Source organism: Scomber scombrus, chromosome 17 (genome assembly GCF_963691925.1).
Source record: "Scomber scombrus chromosome 17, fScoSco1.1, whole genome shotgun sequence".
In the NCBI taxonomy this organism is placed as follows: Eukaryota; Metazoa; Chordata; class Actinopteri; order Scombriformes; family Scombridae; genus Scomber; species Scomber scombrus.
This window is the reverse complement of record NC_084986.1, coordinates 12,362,701-12,381,136: the sequence shown is the minus strand read 5'-3', so window position 1 is coordinate 12,381,136 and position 18,436 is coordinate 12,362,701. Positions and strand designations below refer to the sequence as shown.

General features: G+C 38.3%; 1 protein-coding gene across 2 annotated transcripts in view; it reads left to right on the top strand.

Annotated features, from left to right (window-relative positions):
• Positions 1 to 155: 155 nt before the first annotated feature.
• Positions 156 to 18,436, top strand: part of LOC133997810 (A-kinase anchor protein 7-like) — a 43,839-nt gene continuing 25,558 nt past the window's right edge. For both annotated transcript variants that reach the window (XM_062437522.1, XM_062437521.1), the window contains exons 1-9: positions 156 to 739; positions 865 to 1,132; positions 2,137 to 2,286; positions 2,706 to 2,860; positions 4,003 to 4,139; positions 5,053 to 5,213; positions 8,211 to 8,323; positions 9,192 to 9,238; positions 9,555 to 9,655. In XM_062437522.1, the coding sequence (XP_062293506.1) occupies positions 557 to 739; positions 865 to 1,132; positions 2,137 to 2,286; positions 2,706 to 2,860; positions 4,003 to 4,139; positions 5,053 to 5,213; positions 8,211 to 8,323; positions 9,192 to 9,238; positions 9,555 to 9,655 (1,315 nt within the window). In that variant the 5' untranslated portion in view covers positions 156 to 556. The remainder of the gene's footprint in view (positions 740 to 864; positions 1,133 to 2,136; positions 2,287 to 2,705; positions 2,861 to 4,002; positions 4,140 to 5,052; positions 5,214 to 8,210; positions 8,324 to 9,191; positions 9,239 to 9,554; positions 9,656 to 18,436) is intronic.

The following is an 18,436-nucleotide window of genomic DNA, read 5'->3' as shown; positions in this document are numbered from 1 at the left end:
ATGTATTATTACATGTATAATTATCAATATGTTTGAATATGTACGGTCAAGTGCCATGTACTTGTACTTTGAAAAGAGAAAGCTTTTGCGCTGAAAACCTCAACCGGAAGTGCAACATTGTTTACAAACAGACGCTACTTCCGGTCAGGCGGTAATCCAAAGATGAGCGTGGAAATAAATGTTGTTTTCAGCTTTTTCTTTGTACTTTTTTATTGAAAAAGAATGCCACCGATTAGTTTATTCAACCATTAGACAATGACAAGTTATCAATATTTAAATCTCCGTTAGTTTAGAAAATTAGCAGCTAGTTTGCTAACAGTTAGCTAACTTAGCGGAGCAGATGTTTGGCAGCATGGCTGATTGATTCATTTCAACAGGTGTCAACGACAAGGTAGCAAAGTCTTCAGGTTTTACATCCGTAACTGTCCTGAAAGTAGTTGAAGGCTAATATGTTCTTGCTAGATGAGCTATAATTAGCCGTAGTGTCCTTTTAAGTGACGTTAGCTAGCTTTTAACGTCAACCATACGTCAGTAAAACTTTGGTCACACTTGTGTCATGCTCCTCGGCCGCGTCCTGCTGAGCCTCAGGTCGACGTGTTCAAGAAGTGTTTGTTTCCAGAAGATTTTTGCCGGTAATGACCGATCAGTTCCCAGGCTGAATCACATTCATATTTATTTAAGTTACTGTCATAGACACATAAACGCGCTTAATCCATCTGCACACCGGAGCAGTCTCAAGGTAATAACCGAAAAGTCTTGTAATGAAAAAACAAGAAACTCTCATGATATCTTATCTAACATATTTTACAAAAATATAATATGGTGATGGTTGTGCTCTGGTTGTATCATTCTTGTCTTGTTTAGGCTGTAGCACTGTCCTGTCTGCATCAAGTAACCGTGTATGACATGCAGCCTGCCAGTATCTCCTATGGCAAAGAGACTACTGCTGTTTCAACAAATGATGATGATGATGATGAGGGCGGTGGTGGTCATGAAGATGCTGTAGGACAGGAGAGGGGTGTAGACGTTGAGGAGTTACGGAAGATGATGATGGTGACTCCAGACCTGGTGGGTGCAGCCAGCATGGAGGTCCAACAAGAGGTGACTGACACTGGAGCCTCCACACTGTCAGGTGAATTGGACTCATTGTCTGAAATAATAACTGGGTTTATCGAAACTGTTGTAAAGTAGTCGCTGAACTCAAACGATTGGGTACACTTTGAAAACGCAGCTGAGGCAGAACCACTTTGCAACAGATGGAAGGAGACACAATTAAAAATGTGTGCATGAACAAAGTGGCAGGTGTTCCAACATCATGATGAACAGCAGAGGATTTTAAATGCACCCACTCAGCATGGTGAAAATCAAATGAAAATGGTATTATACTCTCTTTGCCAATACTTGCAATGACAACTTTAAGTTTTTGCTTAAATAATGTATTCATACACCTAACAAATAGCAGTTATATCTGTAACCTAAAATTATTCAAATCACAGTTACTGCAGTGTTTAATATTACAAATTCAACATCATACATGCAGTCTGCAGTCACACAGTTTTTCCCATCATTGCTACAAGGGATGGAGGGTTTGGATAAAATCCCCTGCCATGCTAGATATAAATGTACATCGAGATATTTATTTGTATTGAAACATAGTACATTTTCTGGAAAACCATTTGATTAATTAATAAACAAGCACATGTGAATGTTTCTAATGCAGCCAATTAAAAACCTGGAAACCAGTTACTTTGATGACTATAAAGCAGTGCTGTTTATTGATGTGCAACTTTTCCAACAGTGGCTTAATACAACCAGAGATACTGAAGTCCAAAATTTTTTTTAAAGCATGGCATAGCGTGTCTTTCTTTGAGGGCAATAAAATTAAGACTTTATTAAGGACACAGCTCACAGGGGTCCATAGAACACTGCACTAAATATGCAGCACACTGCCTTTGTATTTGTCTCCCTGTTTGGTGAACATGACATTCAGTATTATATGGGATTGTCCTCTGAGCTGTGCAGAAGAAGGTTTACTGTGGAACTGAATAATGTCCATCTCACATGTATAAGTGCTTATATTTGTGTTCGTGTGTTTGTTTAATCTTTATTTTAAAGTCTTGTGTTCAAAACCCACAGGATCAAGTGAAAAAAAGACTAAGAGGAAGACGAGGAGGGAAAAGAGAAAGCTGATGAAGAAAAAACTCAAATCAGCTGAAACTTCAGACAGTTTAATGTCGGAGCTTCCATTTGCTCTGACCAGCCCAACTGCATGGAAGGAACTTGGATGTATGTCCTTCTTACTACTCTGTCTTGAAACTTTGAATTACATGTTTTTTTTAACCAGTTGAAGGCTAAAGACTTGAAGTTCTGATTTACTGACTGACAAAGTTGTGTGTCAACCTAGTAGCTGATAGATTGGCCAGCTGCCTATAATATTTACTGTCATATGCTCAAGGAGTGTGCAGTAAATCTGTCCAGTTGAGCAGCTTGAGGCTACAAATGTATTTTCAGAGAGACGGGGAAAACGGAACAATGTTTTTTGCACAATAAAACAGCCATAGCCATGAATACTTTGTAGTATCAAGGTCAATTCATGTGAATTCTGTTTTAGCTGGATTTGTCATTAATTTAATATTATTGTTATAGTTATTGTTAATTTAATATTTTATTATTATTTCATATTTAATATACCCCTTTCTCTCCAGTCTCCAGCCAAGAATCAACCCAGAAGAAGAGAAAGAGGAAGAGAGGTGACAGTGGAGGGCAAGTGGACAGTGAGGAAGGTGCAGACAAGAAGAAAAAAATGAAAGAGAGCAAACGTCCCAACTACTTTGTCTCCATCCCTATCACTAACACACAGGTAAGGAATTATTGTTCTATTCATTAATAGTGTACTTATGGGCGCATGCTGCAGTTTATTTTTTTTCCAATTTTTACTCCATTTACTACAAATTAGAGATACTTTTATTGCTCACCATTAACCAAATCATACCACTGATATCTGATTTCAGATTTTTTTGAAATCGTCAAGCTCACACTTTTGTCAGCAGCAATCTGATCATTAGTTGCTACCAAATTCACAATCATATTTATTTTCATGACATTCATGTTAGCTTATTGTTTGATATTCCAACAGCAAAGCTTGTGAACGCAGCGCTCTACAGAAGTAATCTCAGAGGTCTCAAAATGTAACAGAATCAGGAGTTTCAGTTGTACTTTATTACTTTGCAATTATGCAATTTTGGGAAAAAAATACATAAAGCTGACTGGACATTCACTTTATACTGTGGTAAATGAAATGGAAATCAATGGCTGCATGGAAAGTTGCTGCAAAGTAAATTGATTATTATTTGTAGTAAAAGCTATACAGAAACCATGATATTACATATTTAAACACAAGGAGAGGATCATTTCTGATCATGCCATTTACTATAAAGGGAATACTTTTTTTGTGATGCTAATAAAAAAATCATTGTTTTTTTATATTGCCACCACTTTCTGTTATTGTGTAATGCAGACACAGATGGGTGTCGACCTTGTTGTCTCCTCTAGGGTTTACAGTAATAGAGAAGATGAAGGCACACATTGGGACTTGAATATATTCTCTCCAGACTGTTGATGAGTTCAGTGTCTGACACTTGGACATGGTCAGTGTAGCACAATCTTTACTAGAAGTCTCTTACGGAAAAATAGTTAAAGATTCAATTAACAGCTAATGACTCTGAAATGTTAATGCTTATTGACCAAATAGCTCCTCTGAGTGGACATTGATTTACTATGGTTATCATCTATTGATGCTTTATCTGTTAAAGTGCAGATGCTGCCCCAACCGTCTCCTTTTGATCCCCCCCCCCTCACCTCCTTTCCTCCTCTCATCCATACTGAGCTAGTTATTGAAAGGAGAGGTGAAAGATGAGACTGAACCAACATTTACTGCACCTGACAGCATCTCCCTCATTGTAGTAACTCACCGCTGCTGATGATGATTGTGTCCAATGACAGATCAGCTCAGCTGTGTCTGAGGTCCAAGAGGCGATACTTCAGCAGGAACCCCAATTGACCAAAGCCATGATCCCTGTCCCAACTCTCCACATCACGCTATTAGTCACTCATCTCGCCAATCAGGAGCAAGTTGACCTGTGAGTGGATGCACGTGTTCACATATACACAAACATACAAACGACCGCAGCCTGTATACAGTGTATTGATGCCAAAATACAACACAAAGGTGACATCATAAATACTGCCATTAAATCAAACGGCGCATCACTCATATTTGTTTATGCCACCATAACATTTTTCTCATGTTACCTCCTTCATTCTCCGTCATGCTTTGCATTGTGACAACTTCACCAGTTAGACAGCTAATCAAAGTTCTGTTGCTTCTGTTTGTTGCAGTAGTGAATAAAGGCTAAAGTTAGCGCTTGAAGACAGGGATGCAGTGCTCTGCAGTGACTAATTACCAGCATGTCACGTTATATACAGCTTCTGTCTTATCTCTTCCTCTCAGCACTTCCAGGAAAACTGGAAGATAGGTCTATACGTTTCTCAGGTTTTGGTTCCAATAATAATTCTTAAAGACACTGTTTTTTTAAAGGGAGGATGGATTTTTTTGGTAGTGCATTCCTCCTCATCTTATTATTTCCCCAAATAATCAGAATGAGAATAAAAATGCCTGATTTCGATAGGTCAGTCAGTATAAACTTGTTCATTCTTTAGCTAAACTGTAAGAAATATGAACAACATTAAGTGCCTACTTTTGTGCAGAAAAATTACATGTCAAAATTGCTCCTTCATTTCATCAGAAAGTGACTTTTCATATTTCACTGACACAGCTCAATAAGACATAGAGCTCTGGAAGTGCGAGCCATTTTATGCGATGACACTAATGCTTAATCTACACCAAGTAGAAGATTGTGTCATAGTAATCACTATATTCTGTCGTTATGTAATATGAGAGGGAGGCAGAGAGAGGATTAAGTTGTGAATTGGCGCGCTTGTGTGTGTTTGTCAGTGTGTGTTGTGCATATTCATGTGTATATTCCCTTTTAGGGCAGCGGCCGTGCTGGCCCAAGTCGAGCCGTCATTGGATAAGCTGCTGGGGGGGCAGGATCTGGTGCTGCCCTTCTCAGGGATCAGTCATTTCAGGAAGGAGATCGTGTTTGTTGGCCTGGTCCCTGGACAACATAGACACACACTGGACAGCGTGGCAGGTCAGTAACACCATTTAGCTTTCCACACTCCTCATCTTGTTTTCTTCTATCGTTCATCTGTCACTGTATGGATTGAATTATGAATTTATCATGTAGTTTTATAAGTACTTTCGTGACATTATTAGAAGATAAATGATATTAGAGGATGTTAATATGATACACAGTACCTGTCTTTCTGAATCTGTGAGGAGGTAGGTCTGAACTTGGGGGTCAGCTGAGGAGACTTTTAGCTGGTTGGAGGATTTGCTGTCTTTGTTAAGATCACTTTTAATTGGATGGATGCTTGTTGTCTTGGGGGCTTTGCTGTAGGAAGTCACAGATTAGGCAGCTGTAGGTGATTGCTGAGTATTTTTCTGGGGGGTTGTTATTGGAAAATTAACTCTCAGACACATTCAAAGTTCATAAGTCATCTAATCCAGTATTTTGTCCTGGAGTGACCTAAGGAACAGGTAAGACTAGAGGGATTTTAGATATAAACACTTAGTGGTGAAAATTTGGCTAAACTAGGCTTGGGCCGAGGTTGAGACTTTAATTGAAAATAAAACACTGTAAGCATGTTAACTGTGCAAATGTATGTAAGCTGTAATTTTTGAACAGTCCACCAACTTCTTTATCTGGCATTCAGTGTAACCACATCCTATTTCTTTAACAAGCATAAGTGGATTTGGTTAAATCATATGGTAATCGTGCTCCTTTCATGTTCTTTCTTTCATTTCTGTTCCATTTACTGGAGCATGAGTGCGTGTGCATCTGTGTATTAAGATGCTTGTGTGATATTTCTATATTAATTTTCTCAGATGTGGTCCCTTTGCATCTGTGTACATGTATTGGGGGTGTAGCAGAAGCATTTGCGTGTATGTTTTTGTGTTGTGCCTTTGGCAACAACGTTAAGCCAACATTTCTAAGAGGATTCTCGCTCCATTGCACTTGCAACACTAACACACACACACACACACACACACACACACACACACACACACACACACACACACACACACGTACACACACACAGAATAAATGAACTCACATTTGCTTAATGCTGTCCATTTTCACTCACATCAGCTAAATCTAAAACATGCAGCGATGGGTTTGTGTTCACACACAGCACACAACAGGAATTTGGGGACTTTTTTGTGTGTTTTGTTTGGTTTCTAGCTCTGGGAGAGGTGCTGATGTTCATAAATACATATTCAATTGTCAAAATATACAATATAAGAAGCAGCATGTTTTAGATACAGCTCAATAAATGCCGCATTTGGAAAATGAGTGATGGCCAAGCTTAAACATTCTCCAAAAAGATTGAAAACGTTTTTTTGTTGATCTATATGTTTTTTTTCAAGAACTCATTTAATCTTGACAGTAATCCCTGACAGTAGTTAGGCTTTAAATGACAAAAATAAAATTAAACAAATCAATCAAACAACAGGATTTCTGTAAAGTTTGAGAATGTTTCTGACTGAGCTGTTAATGAAAGGCTACTGATCAAAGTGTCAAACACCCTGGAAGGTTACTGTGTGTTAGTCAGGTTTTTGTTATATCCATGAAATAATTGAAACACACTTGTACATATATGATTGAAACAGGCAAAAAGGTTGTATAAAACAGCATCGTAACAGAGACGTTTTCTTTGGCCATTCACTGTTTCATATATGTATATGATGACAACACTGGGACTCTTCTTCATGAAAAATTAGCCTTCAGTATGTCATTATCTATTCCATGGATAATCACACCATTTCTTAATATCATTGTTCTAGCGCAAATACATTTAGATGGCTTGCTGTGATAAATGCACCGCTTGGAAAAAAAACATGAATTAAAAAAAAAAAGAAAAGAGAAGGGACATTACTGATGGATAAAACTTCAAAACCATTGCTTCAATTTATGTAAATGTGATATTATTTTAAGATTGCCATATGCACTACCTTACTTTGCACAACAAATGCCAGTACTATGATTAATTTGACTTTTTTATTATACCAAAGTATGTGTTTTTTGACAGGAAATGTTTTAAAGTAAGGAACAATAATATATTTGAGTATAAAAGCCTTTAAAACAAGGAAAAGACAACACTTATACCCTATTACAATATCCAAAATATGACACAATATCTAGTCTCATGTCACGCTATTGATATAATGTCAATATATTGCCATGTCCCAATAAGAATTCATAATTTTATGTTAGTACCACAACAAAAATGCTAGTATCAGGACAATAATACACTGTGTAGATTTAGATCCTGGGATGGAACAGCTGTTGTTGCAGGGCATGGAGCCAGACAATTTAAACAAGTTATCGTTTCTACAAAGAGCATTCAAAAGATATGTGCCGAGTCTCATTTTTAAAATTCATGTTTCTGACATGAAAAATAAAATGACGTCAAGAAAAGATTACAGTGAAGAGCGTCCATATTGTGGTTATTTCTGGAAGAGCACAATAGCAAATAACAGGAAGTCAGACTCTCCTGTCCTCTTGTGTGCTCTCTCCACCACTTTTATTGATTATATACTAACCTTTCTCTCCCCGATCCTCCTCTAAAAATACCTCTGTGGTTTCCCTCTAAACCTCATCAGTTGGTGTGTGTGCGTGCGTGTGTGCGTGCGTGTGTGCGTGTGTGCGTGTGTGTCTGCCCTTGCAGGTTGCTTATGTGTTTGTGCCCTTGTTCATGAATCTGTCTTTATCTGAGTGGTCAAATGATTCATGGGCTAAAAAGGTTTTTTTCTGTCCCCTGACATACATTGGCATCCACAGCCATCTGCGTCTGCACTATCTATGTCTTTTGTTATGTTGTGGGTATGTTTTTTTTTTTTTTTACAGAAATCTGAACAGGAGTTGAGATGATTCAGTGGGAAGAAATATACAGAATACTTTCGGGTGGTCTGCTTTGCAGTTTATAATATTTATATGTATTTTGATGGTGTTCTGTGTGGTTGGCTCGTGTGGTCACACCGGGTAAAATGAAACTTAAACTTTGTGTGTGTGTGTTTTTTGCAGAGTTGTTGCGCAGCCGCTTTGAGGAGCAGGGTCTAATGCAAGGAGACAATCGTGGGTTTGAACCCCACCTCACCATTATGAAGTTATCCAGAGCATCAAAACTAAGATCTCAGGTGTGCAAATATACACACACACACACACACACACACACACACACACACACACACACACACACACACACACACGCACACACACACACGCACACCCCCTTGATAGAAGTAGGTGATCAAAAAAAAGAACCATATGTATTGTGTAGAGATGCACAATATGTTTGCATACTTATGTGTGTTTTCAATATATTTCTTACCGACATATTTAAGTGATTTAATTTAACTGGTTTTACAGACTGCACTGGCACAACATTTCAGTTTTAATAGCCAAGGTCAAAACATTTTCATCCTTTTGCCAAGACAGTTTTAATGCAAAACTCGAATTAGTGCGCTTTTACAGAACTGCCAAACAGCTGCAGTGGTGTACTTCTGTATCCAGTCGTCCTTTTTCATTCCCCTCACTTTCTTCTCAGGGGCTGCTAAATGTGTCTTCCAATAGTGAGATTTATAAACTATACAATTAAATATAAAGTTCAATGTATAGTTTATAAAATCAGGTACAGAGACAATAATTATATTGTGATGGATTGGGGGAAAGGGAAAGAGACAGGAAGAAAGGAGCCTGGTGCTGGGATGTATTGGGTGTGAAATTGATAAAGAAAGAAGAGTTAGGAGGAGGCGGAAGGAGAAAAAGATAAGCACAGACGAGCAGTGGTCAGAAGGACAGACAGACAGACAGACAGGAAGGACAGCACCTTGTTTTCCTTTGACACCTGATGACATCTTATACTGTCTGGCGCCTGCCGGACGGCACTCTTGTTCTTCCCCCATGTATTTATATTTCTGTTTGTGCTTGTCGAGAATGAATGTGCATGTCCTAAAAAGTGGACTAAACTTGATATAAACAGTATTTGTCCTTTGTCTCTCTCAGGGTATAAAGCGCGTGGACCCAGCCCTTTACTCCAGCTATACAAACAGGTAGGTGCTTAGTTTTCACTTAGAAAAATGTAAACTGTTGTTGTAATCAAGGCTTTAGGCCAGTAAGAAAGATATGAAGAACTACATCTGATTTGACTTAGTTTCCCAGAGGTAGAAAATCTAAATCTGTCTCTTGGCAAAGACTTGATATCATCTGACTCAGCTGTGCCTCGAAATTGTTCAATACACAATTTGTACAGTAATGCTACATTTTGTGATGGCTGTATTTTTGTAGTTTTTAGAGTGAAAATGTATGCATACTGTATGTCAATTACACAATGTCTTTTTTTTTTTTTTTCTCATTGAAATGCTTTAGATTTTTTGGAGACCAAACAGTGGAGCGGGTGGATCTTTGTTCCATGTTGAAAAAGAAGCAACAAGACGGATATTACCATACAGAGACTTCACTACAGCTTGGTTAGTACACACACACACACACACACACACAAACAGAGACATACTGTGTGTGTACTGTCTGTGTGTATCTGACTGTCAGGCTGTCATTGAGCCACCGGAGGGAGCTGTCTGCCCACACACACTAAAATGAGTTTCTCCAGCTAGGTGCTGTCCATAGGTGTGTAATTTGGGCAACATTTGCTGGCAGTGGCTCATTTTAGTGGGTAATAAATTGCTACAGTTTCTATTTATTTACTTTATTTTTCATCTCTGGGGAGCATGGGACAGCTTTGCAGTATGTGCGATTTCATCCCTGGCTCCTCCTGTCTGCATGTCAAAGTGTCCTTGGGCAAGATACTGAACCCCAAATTGCTTTCGAAAGCTTTGCTCTGTGTGTGTGTGTGTGTGTGTGTGTGTGTGTGTGTGTGTGTGTGTGTGTGTGTGTGTGTGTGTGTGTGTGTGTGTGTGTGTGTGTGTGTGTGTGTGTGTGTGTGTGTGTGTGTGTGTGTGTGTGTGTGTGTGTGTGTGTGTGTGTGTGTGTGTGTGTGTGTGTGTGTGTGAATGATCATTAGAAACTCCTCCTGATGAGCAGGTATGCATCTTGCTTGGCAGCCTCTGCCATCAATGTATGAAGTGTGTTTGTTTGAATGGATGAATGTTAGCATGTGCTTTGAATGGTCATAAGGGTATACATAAGGCAAGTATGGGTTTAATTGGTATTTTTCATACCAGTTAACAAAGATGTAAATGCTGGTGTTGAGACTTCTAGGTCATTTTTTGAGCAGTTCTATGTAAAACAATTAAACTTACTTTCCATTCTTTACATTACTGCCCAGTTACAACATTATCGTCACTCTGTCGGTCCATTCAAAACTTGGCACCATAGTAAAATATCAGCTGTAACTGTTGAGATGCAAAGATGCAGTGGGACCAGGAACTAACTGATGTGTAGTACTGGAGCATGGAGAAAACAGACTTCTTTTTAAAGATTGGTGAGGAGCATATATATTCAGTCTCTATTGTGAAACAATCATCAGATGAAGTATGTTGCAGAACTAGATCAATTATCAGGCAGTGGGGACTTCACTTGGGATGCAGCCAGATAAGCAGTATCTGTGGGCTTCAGGGGTCTAGCAATTACCAGACACCTGCAAAGGTCAATAGACAATTTGTCTCTAAAAGAAAACAGGTTCATGGAGGATCATTTCCTGAAATGTCTCACTTTTATATGTCCACAGATAAAACCGTTTGTGAGAATGAATTGTCACACAGCTTTTAATCCAGTGTTGTTGCAAAAACAGCTGAGCACACAGGGACTTTAGATGCAACAAGTGCTGACTGTGGTGAGCCAATATCGATTGGCAGCCATAATAGCAAATGCAGTGTTGCCTCCTGTTCCCTAATGACAGATGTCTGAGCGAGATTGAAAAATCTATGTTTGCAGTACAATTGAATCATTGAAACGGCTACATTTAAGGAGGCATGCAGAAAGAAAAGACCTCGGTGGAATTTTGGAAGTAAGAGGGATGGGTTGCTGATTTCACAGGGTGTTTAAAGTTGATCTTATGCTCATTTCCAGCTCTATAGTTTTATTGTGGGACTCCACTTCAGTAGCTTTGAGTTATTCACTGATTAAAATACTCATTTATCTTATACTGGCCTCTGGGTATTAATAGGCAGTTTTAACTCCTGTCTCTTTAAGCCCCCCCTTTATGAGCCCACTCTGTTCTGATTGACTAACTTTCCAGAAGCCTGCGGAGGGGCAACTGTATCAGAGTCATGTTAAATTACCCTTGATGCAAACCCAACATTTCCTGCTTTACTGCTTCTTATCAAACGTTTTTAAATGGCTAAGCAGAATCAGCCACAGTGAGATGTTTCAGACAGTGTTACTGAAAATAAGGAAAAGCACAATAGGTCTCCTTTAAGTATAATCAGACCTATTTAGATTAAAGGCAGTAGTAGTAGCTTTTGATGGGGTCTGTTATGTAGGTCACTGTTAACTGCAACTGTTTGATGTTGCACCATAATGGCTTAATATTGGACCAATCTTCTTTCATGTGTGTACTTTATACATTTTAGGAAAAAAACAAAAACAATTTCAAAACAGCTATGTTAAAGAAAAAAGGCAATGTGGTTGATCTGCAGTGAGGTGCTGTAATATGAATGAGCCCTTTTAAATCTTTTTATCCGCCAAAACTGATGTATGCAAACTTGTCTCACCAATAGCCGCATGTACATGGATGGCTAGTTAGTTAGTTATTGTGTCATTCACATACAAATAGACAACACACAACACATACAAGAACAAAACTTACATTACATTACAAATAAGTACCAAGCTCTACATATAAATTCAGCTACACAAAAGTTTCTTTCTTCCTGAAACCCAGCTCAAGTTTCTTATAACCATTAATCCAGAGAAATTCATCAGATATTAAGGACATTGTACATCACAGTGCAGTCCTTCAATCACTGAGTAATGAACAATAAAGCACCAAATGGACTTTGTCTTCAGTCTTATCTAAATCACATTGCACAGTGGTAAAGCTGCCTGTTTCTATAGCTAATGGTTATGTAACTGAACGTGACTGAGCACACAGATATCTTCTGCTTCACATAAGGCTCCACATTGTAGTTGTTTTTTCATCAGATAATATGTTCTTAATTTAGGTTTGTACCAAGCATCAACAGACCATCTTTCTTTGTACATCAGGAACAGTTTGAGCTGGGGGTCATGTATATTAAACTGTAATTTACTTAGGAAAATAAGAGAATTCATCATACAAAATGAGGATAGCCCCTCACTAATGATCACTGTTACCATGGAGCCCGCAGAGTTAATGTATACATCCAAGTACACAAAAGCACATAGAAATGCACCCATATGAATATATACAGTGACACAGATAGAAGGGGACTCCCCAAGTCCCACTGTCAAGTAGTTGCACTAATAGCTCTGTGTGTTGGTGTCACTGTGTGTTTATGTATGTGTTGGTGTGTGTGTGTGTGCTGTGGGCTGTCAGTATGAGTGGAACTAGGCTGTCACAATGTTTTGTGGATCACTGGGCTGTCTGTGAGAGACAAAGAGCGACAGTGTGTGTGTGTGTGTGTGTGTGTGTGTGTGTGGGAGTGAGAGACAGCAAGGGGATGTATACCTCACACTTCTCATCATCAAAAAGCTTGTGTTTTCGTCAACAACAATACTTCTTTTAAAATGCGGGAACGGTGAAGCCGAACACTCTGGTCTGATATTATAGTGCAATGTCTACACCAGAGTGGTGAGGTGTGGAAGGTTTGAATACAAAGTTATAATGCTCGCTGTCTGTGAGTGAGGATTAAGAAGTAATCACCCTCAAGCTTAGACGTTATATAATGTTACAAGCATTAAAAGCCAGACTGTGCCAATTTTAAAGGAAGAAAAAAACACCTTCTTCTACTCACAAATGAAAAGGAAAATTCAGAGGCAATGAAAACATACCCTTGTTCAAATCAGTGCACTCTGATATGAGCTGTAGTTTATAGTGGCTAATATTTGCAGCTTTGTAACTGACTGATTAATGGGCTGGTTTGCTGCCTCTTTACTGTGCTACTGTTACACTACATACATTTTAACAGTTTCCAGATAAACATTTAATGGTATTATCACAAAATGAAAGAAGTAAACACACTGTCCATCACTGGGAGAGATTCTCACTTGTGATCCCCTTTGACCTGTTCTAAAACAGGTTACCCAGTGTTGATGGTTTTAAAGCAACTGAATCAAATTCATCTTGGGAAATGAAAGGAAATTCAATCTGCCATTATCCTGTAAGTGCCTCTTGTAGCCGCTATTCAGTTACATAGTCTCAGTTTCATATGCTTCTCTTAAAGCCTTAAAGTCCAGCTGAAATCACATTTCCTCAATCTTTTTCTAATCAAAAGTAACATCAGTGTATTTCGGAGTGTAATTTCCATAGTTCTTTTATTATCAAAACAAAGAAAAACAGGTCTGGTGAAATGTCAGTAATGCGCCTTTTCATCTCCGCAATTTGGGTGTCTGTCTGTGTTTGATTGACAGTGGCTGGCAGGCCGAGCTGCAGCAGGGGATCGAGAGGCAAAGTGAACAGTCTTGTGATGTAGCTTGCATGCCAATGAGACACACTGTTGTTAGCAGTGCTATTAAAGAGTGAGGAATGTACCAGCATCTAAACATTCAACACACAAACTACACATTACAAGAAGAAGGTAGGACATCTTAACTTCTAAAAAAAGACAAATGGGGAAACATTTTGAGATTTTTCATGGTATTTTTCCTTTGAGCCAGCACTTACTTGCTTTGAGAGGAACTGCAGTTTATAGCACGTGTCCACTTGTGTATAACTTTTAGGGCCTAAACATGTTGAATCAGTTAAATGAACTAGTAATTACAACAAAAACTACTTGTAGTGACAGATGTTCTGTGCAGGTTACCTGCTGTAGATGTTAATTAATCCAGTTTAGTCAAACCTACAAGTTTCCAGTTCCTGTGTTTAGTTTCATTCTGACTCACAAACAAACTTTTAAAGCGATTCTTGTAAAAGTCCTGGTTATTTCTAAAGCAGTAGGAGGCTGACGGATGTTGTCTCGGTAACTGTCATTATAAGCAAGGCCACTTTCGTCTGAATTCAATCTGAATCTCAATAATGGAGCTGCAGGCAGCAAAGTTAGCAGGACACATATGGGAAATACATCAGGTTCAAATAAACTGGAATTTTCCTTTTTAATGTCATGACTGAATATGCCAAGAACATGACATGGATACTCTCCATAAGCATACATAAGTTTTTAGGTTGATAAAGGTATTTTTACTACTGTAACGCACTTAAACACACCAACAAGAAATACGTTTTACATGAGTCTCTTCTTTCAGGGGGGCTTACCATATGCAGCAATACCAAAACTGTGTCAAAAATGAGAGAAAAAATGCTGTGCTGTGAAAAAAACATCAAGTCTCTTTGAGTCAATTTTTGAAGGATGTCAACATGATCGTGAAAAAGCATCACTGAAGTTGCGAAAACACATTCATCAATCTAAAAACGCTCTCCATAGTAAACTCAGCACAGAGAAGCCTTATTGCTCAGATAGATTGCTACTAACATGAATAATTAAAATGATCAACACTATTGCATTCTGTTCATTTTCAGTAAGTGTTTGGTTGTTATTTTTTTTTTAAATCTATCTTCGACATCTTTACCACCTAATACCACTGAGTTTGATACTGCTGCTTTACATCATATTATCCTATCAAGCTGTGTAAATTCCACTAGAGAAAGTGACAGAAACTGTTCAAACTGATGTATTTCAGGTTTTATCTCGCTCTGCATCCCTGTTGCTCACAGGTTGCCACTGAGGTTCATTGTACTTTTCCTGTCGATGCACCGAGGTCAGTTTCTGATTGTATGTGTGCACGTGTGAGTGTGTGTGTGTGTCTGCGTGTGTATGTTAATCCCATAATCCACAGTACAACATAATCCACAACAGACCCTGTGAAATACAACCCAATAGAGTTTGTATGTGGGGAAGGGGGAGGTAGCCAGAATATACAGAACGAATATGAATAGGATTATTTTCATAAACGATTAGTTAATGAATTAGTTTATGTTAGCCAAATATTTTTGAGATCAATTAGTTCTTAGTTTAGTTTATGAAATGTCAAACAATAGTGAAACAAATTACAATTTCTTAAACCCGAAGATCAGGATTTATGTTTTTTTCTAATAAAACATCCAAAACCTGATTTACTGTAGTGTTTACTTGTCAGCACACACCTTGAATTGATTTGATGAATATGCAAACTGCCCTCTGCTGTCAAACTCTGCACAAACAGTACATTATTCTGCACAGTGAAGCTCAAACATCCAAGAGAACTGACATCAAGCAAAAACCCATTTTTGAGTGCAGTGGGGCTTAAACCCACAAATTGTTTGAGCTCTAGTTAGGATTATTCTACCACATCATTCTTCGTCCTGCTTCCACATCTTTTTTTTCTGTCCTTTTATGCTAAATACTAAAGATGAAAGGCACAAATATTGTGTTGCCCCGTCCTCTTCTGTTTGGACTGGTTGCAAAAGAAGTAGGTCGCTGATAAACACATTCAAGCCTCTTCTCATTCTCTCTTCACAGGCTGCTGTATTGGAAAAGGAGATAATAATAGAAGTGTGTGTATGCGTGTGTGTGATAGATAATAGGTCCATGCCTTGCCTCAGAAAGAAATAGTGAAGAATGAAATTTATAATGTATTCCTTTTAGTTGTTTTCCAAGAGCGAGTTTACAGCAAGTGGGTAGTTGACAGGCCAGAAGAGTTGAGAGTGAAATTCCAAAATGTCACGGCTTTAGAAACACATCCTTACATGTTTGTGTTCTTACATAAAAAAACAATTGTCAGTGTGACATTTCCAGTTGACCGCTCAAGTGGCGATAATACTCTCTCAGTAAACTGGTGGGTACAGCTCCTGCCATGCCCTATTGGTATTTACAGTAGAACACCCACAGATTTACTTATAGAATCACATCCAGGCAGCCTGCAGATACAAACATACACCAACACAAAAGCACAGCACTCAAACAGTCTGCACACATGGACCGATGAAGGTTTGTTGCTCTATGGCCTTTTGGCATTTTATTGAGATAAGGTTGCTCACTTTTCTACGGACTGTGCCGCTGTGCTTTTTCCCCATATATTGAGTCTTTGGCAGTGCTCATTATCCAGTCAGCAGCCAAGAGTGCCAGATGATGTGATTTGCTAATTTGCATGTAAGTGGGCTAATTTGTCTGTGGAGACATATTGAATCTGGTAACACTGACATACACAGGGTTTATTTATGCTTGAATGTAAGATATTGTGTAAAAAAAACTGGTGGATACTGTTAAGTTTTATTCTTCAGGAAGTTGGAGGAGAACAAAGTAGGATTCATACACAGTATTTGCAAAGAGTCCACAGCAGTTCTCCACATGTATACTACGTATATGTCACTGCACGTGCATTATAGTCTATTCAATGATCTCACGTTTGGCAACAGTTCATTAGTTTTAACAGTTTCAGTGATTTTAGTCATCAACTTTGTCTATAAAACATTTCCTAAACAGTCGGTGTTCCTTCAGAAAGCTTGAACAATAAAATGCCTTTCCTTCCTATGTATGTTAATATGTAATTGTTGTCTTTATATGAACGAACTCAATGAACTTACCTACTCAAGGACTTCTACTTCATAGCTTTTCTGAACTCAATGAACCCTTGTTCTAATGGTTTGTAATTCAGGACTCACAATGTGATTACACAGGATCTAATGTAATTAATATGACAGTTAAATTCATCAAGACATTGTTAATAATGACAATAAATTCTATCAGACATAAAATATATACACAAGTACTTACTTACACTTACTTAAAAATTTGAAATTATGAACCTGATTTGTTGCTTGGATTGTTGTTGTACACCTACTGTAGTACAAAAAAACTAAAGATAAATCTACTCTATTTCGACTAATACTAGTAAAAATAATAATTGGTTTGCTTACTATGCTAAGAGTAACAAGGCAGACAGTTATCTAGGAATAAAACTTATTTCATATGCAGGGCAAACTCATTTGCATTTTCCTCACATTCGTTTCTTCACACTAAATAACCAGAATACATCGTTACACGAGGACCTCTTTTATTGTTAACTGTACTGATCCGTGTCTTCCTGCAGCAGGAAACACAACAACTTGTCGGTGCAACGGGACATGAAAACAGTAAAAATCAAAACCAATTAGCCTCAAGTATTTTAAAGGTGCTATCTGGTATGGCTTTAAGGCATCTGTCATGAAACAATTGGCTCATCACTACTGGCTTTGTTTCTAATAATTAATTGTATTGAATAGACTCTGACATTCCTCCACCCTCTGCCGCTCCCTCCCTCTCTCTTTCCCTCTCCTTTTCACTCTCCCTGCCTCTTCACTCTAATCATCTAAATTTCTGATTCAAGACAAAGTATCTGTAGCAAGTATCTGAATAAGGCCTTTGTTGCAGTGTTGTATATATGCGTCTCATAACATTGGAAGCATTGTCAGAGTTTGTAATAGCAGTATTGCATTTTAACACACTTGAAGTTTAAGTAATTTCATAGCCTGAAAGGCAGTGCAGAGCATAATTACACCTTTGAATAAAGTGCTCTTTGTTGGAAAGAAATGTTATTGGCAATCCAACAGCAAAGGTAGCTGTTCTTAAAAAAGTAAAAGCCTTGACTTAAATGTGAACTGCAACAAGAACTCTCACCATTAGCATTGATGGACCTGTTGTCAGGTGTCTTGCTGTCTTCAGCTCCCTTAAATGAAAGTTTTTGAGACTTCGGCTGACTTCAAGCACGTTATTTCACATTGTCAGACTACATGATATAAGCGCCCTAATGACTTGACAGATGTGTAGCATTGAGAACAAAAATTAGCACACTGCATGACAGTTTTTCGTTTTATCTGACGTAGTGAGTCATGTAGGAAGACACAGTTTGTTTGCCTTCTCTTGCCTGCTTTGACAACTTCTACGATGTGTTCTGTGACGTTGAAAAATAGGAGTACAGAATGTTCTTCTGCGCCCAACTGTAAAGCAGGTTGAAGCAAGAGAAGAATGATGTAGGTGCACTCAGTGGCACATCCTTCGTAATCACCATAAACTGAATAAAAATAATGGACTTAGCCACTGTGACATCACCAACTGGTTTGTGGACTCCCGTTTCGAAGCCTTAAGATTGGCATTTTGACCATTGCCATCTTGGTTTTTTTTTAAGCCAGAACTGAGAGT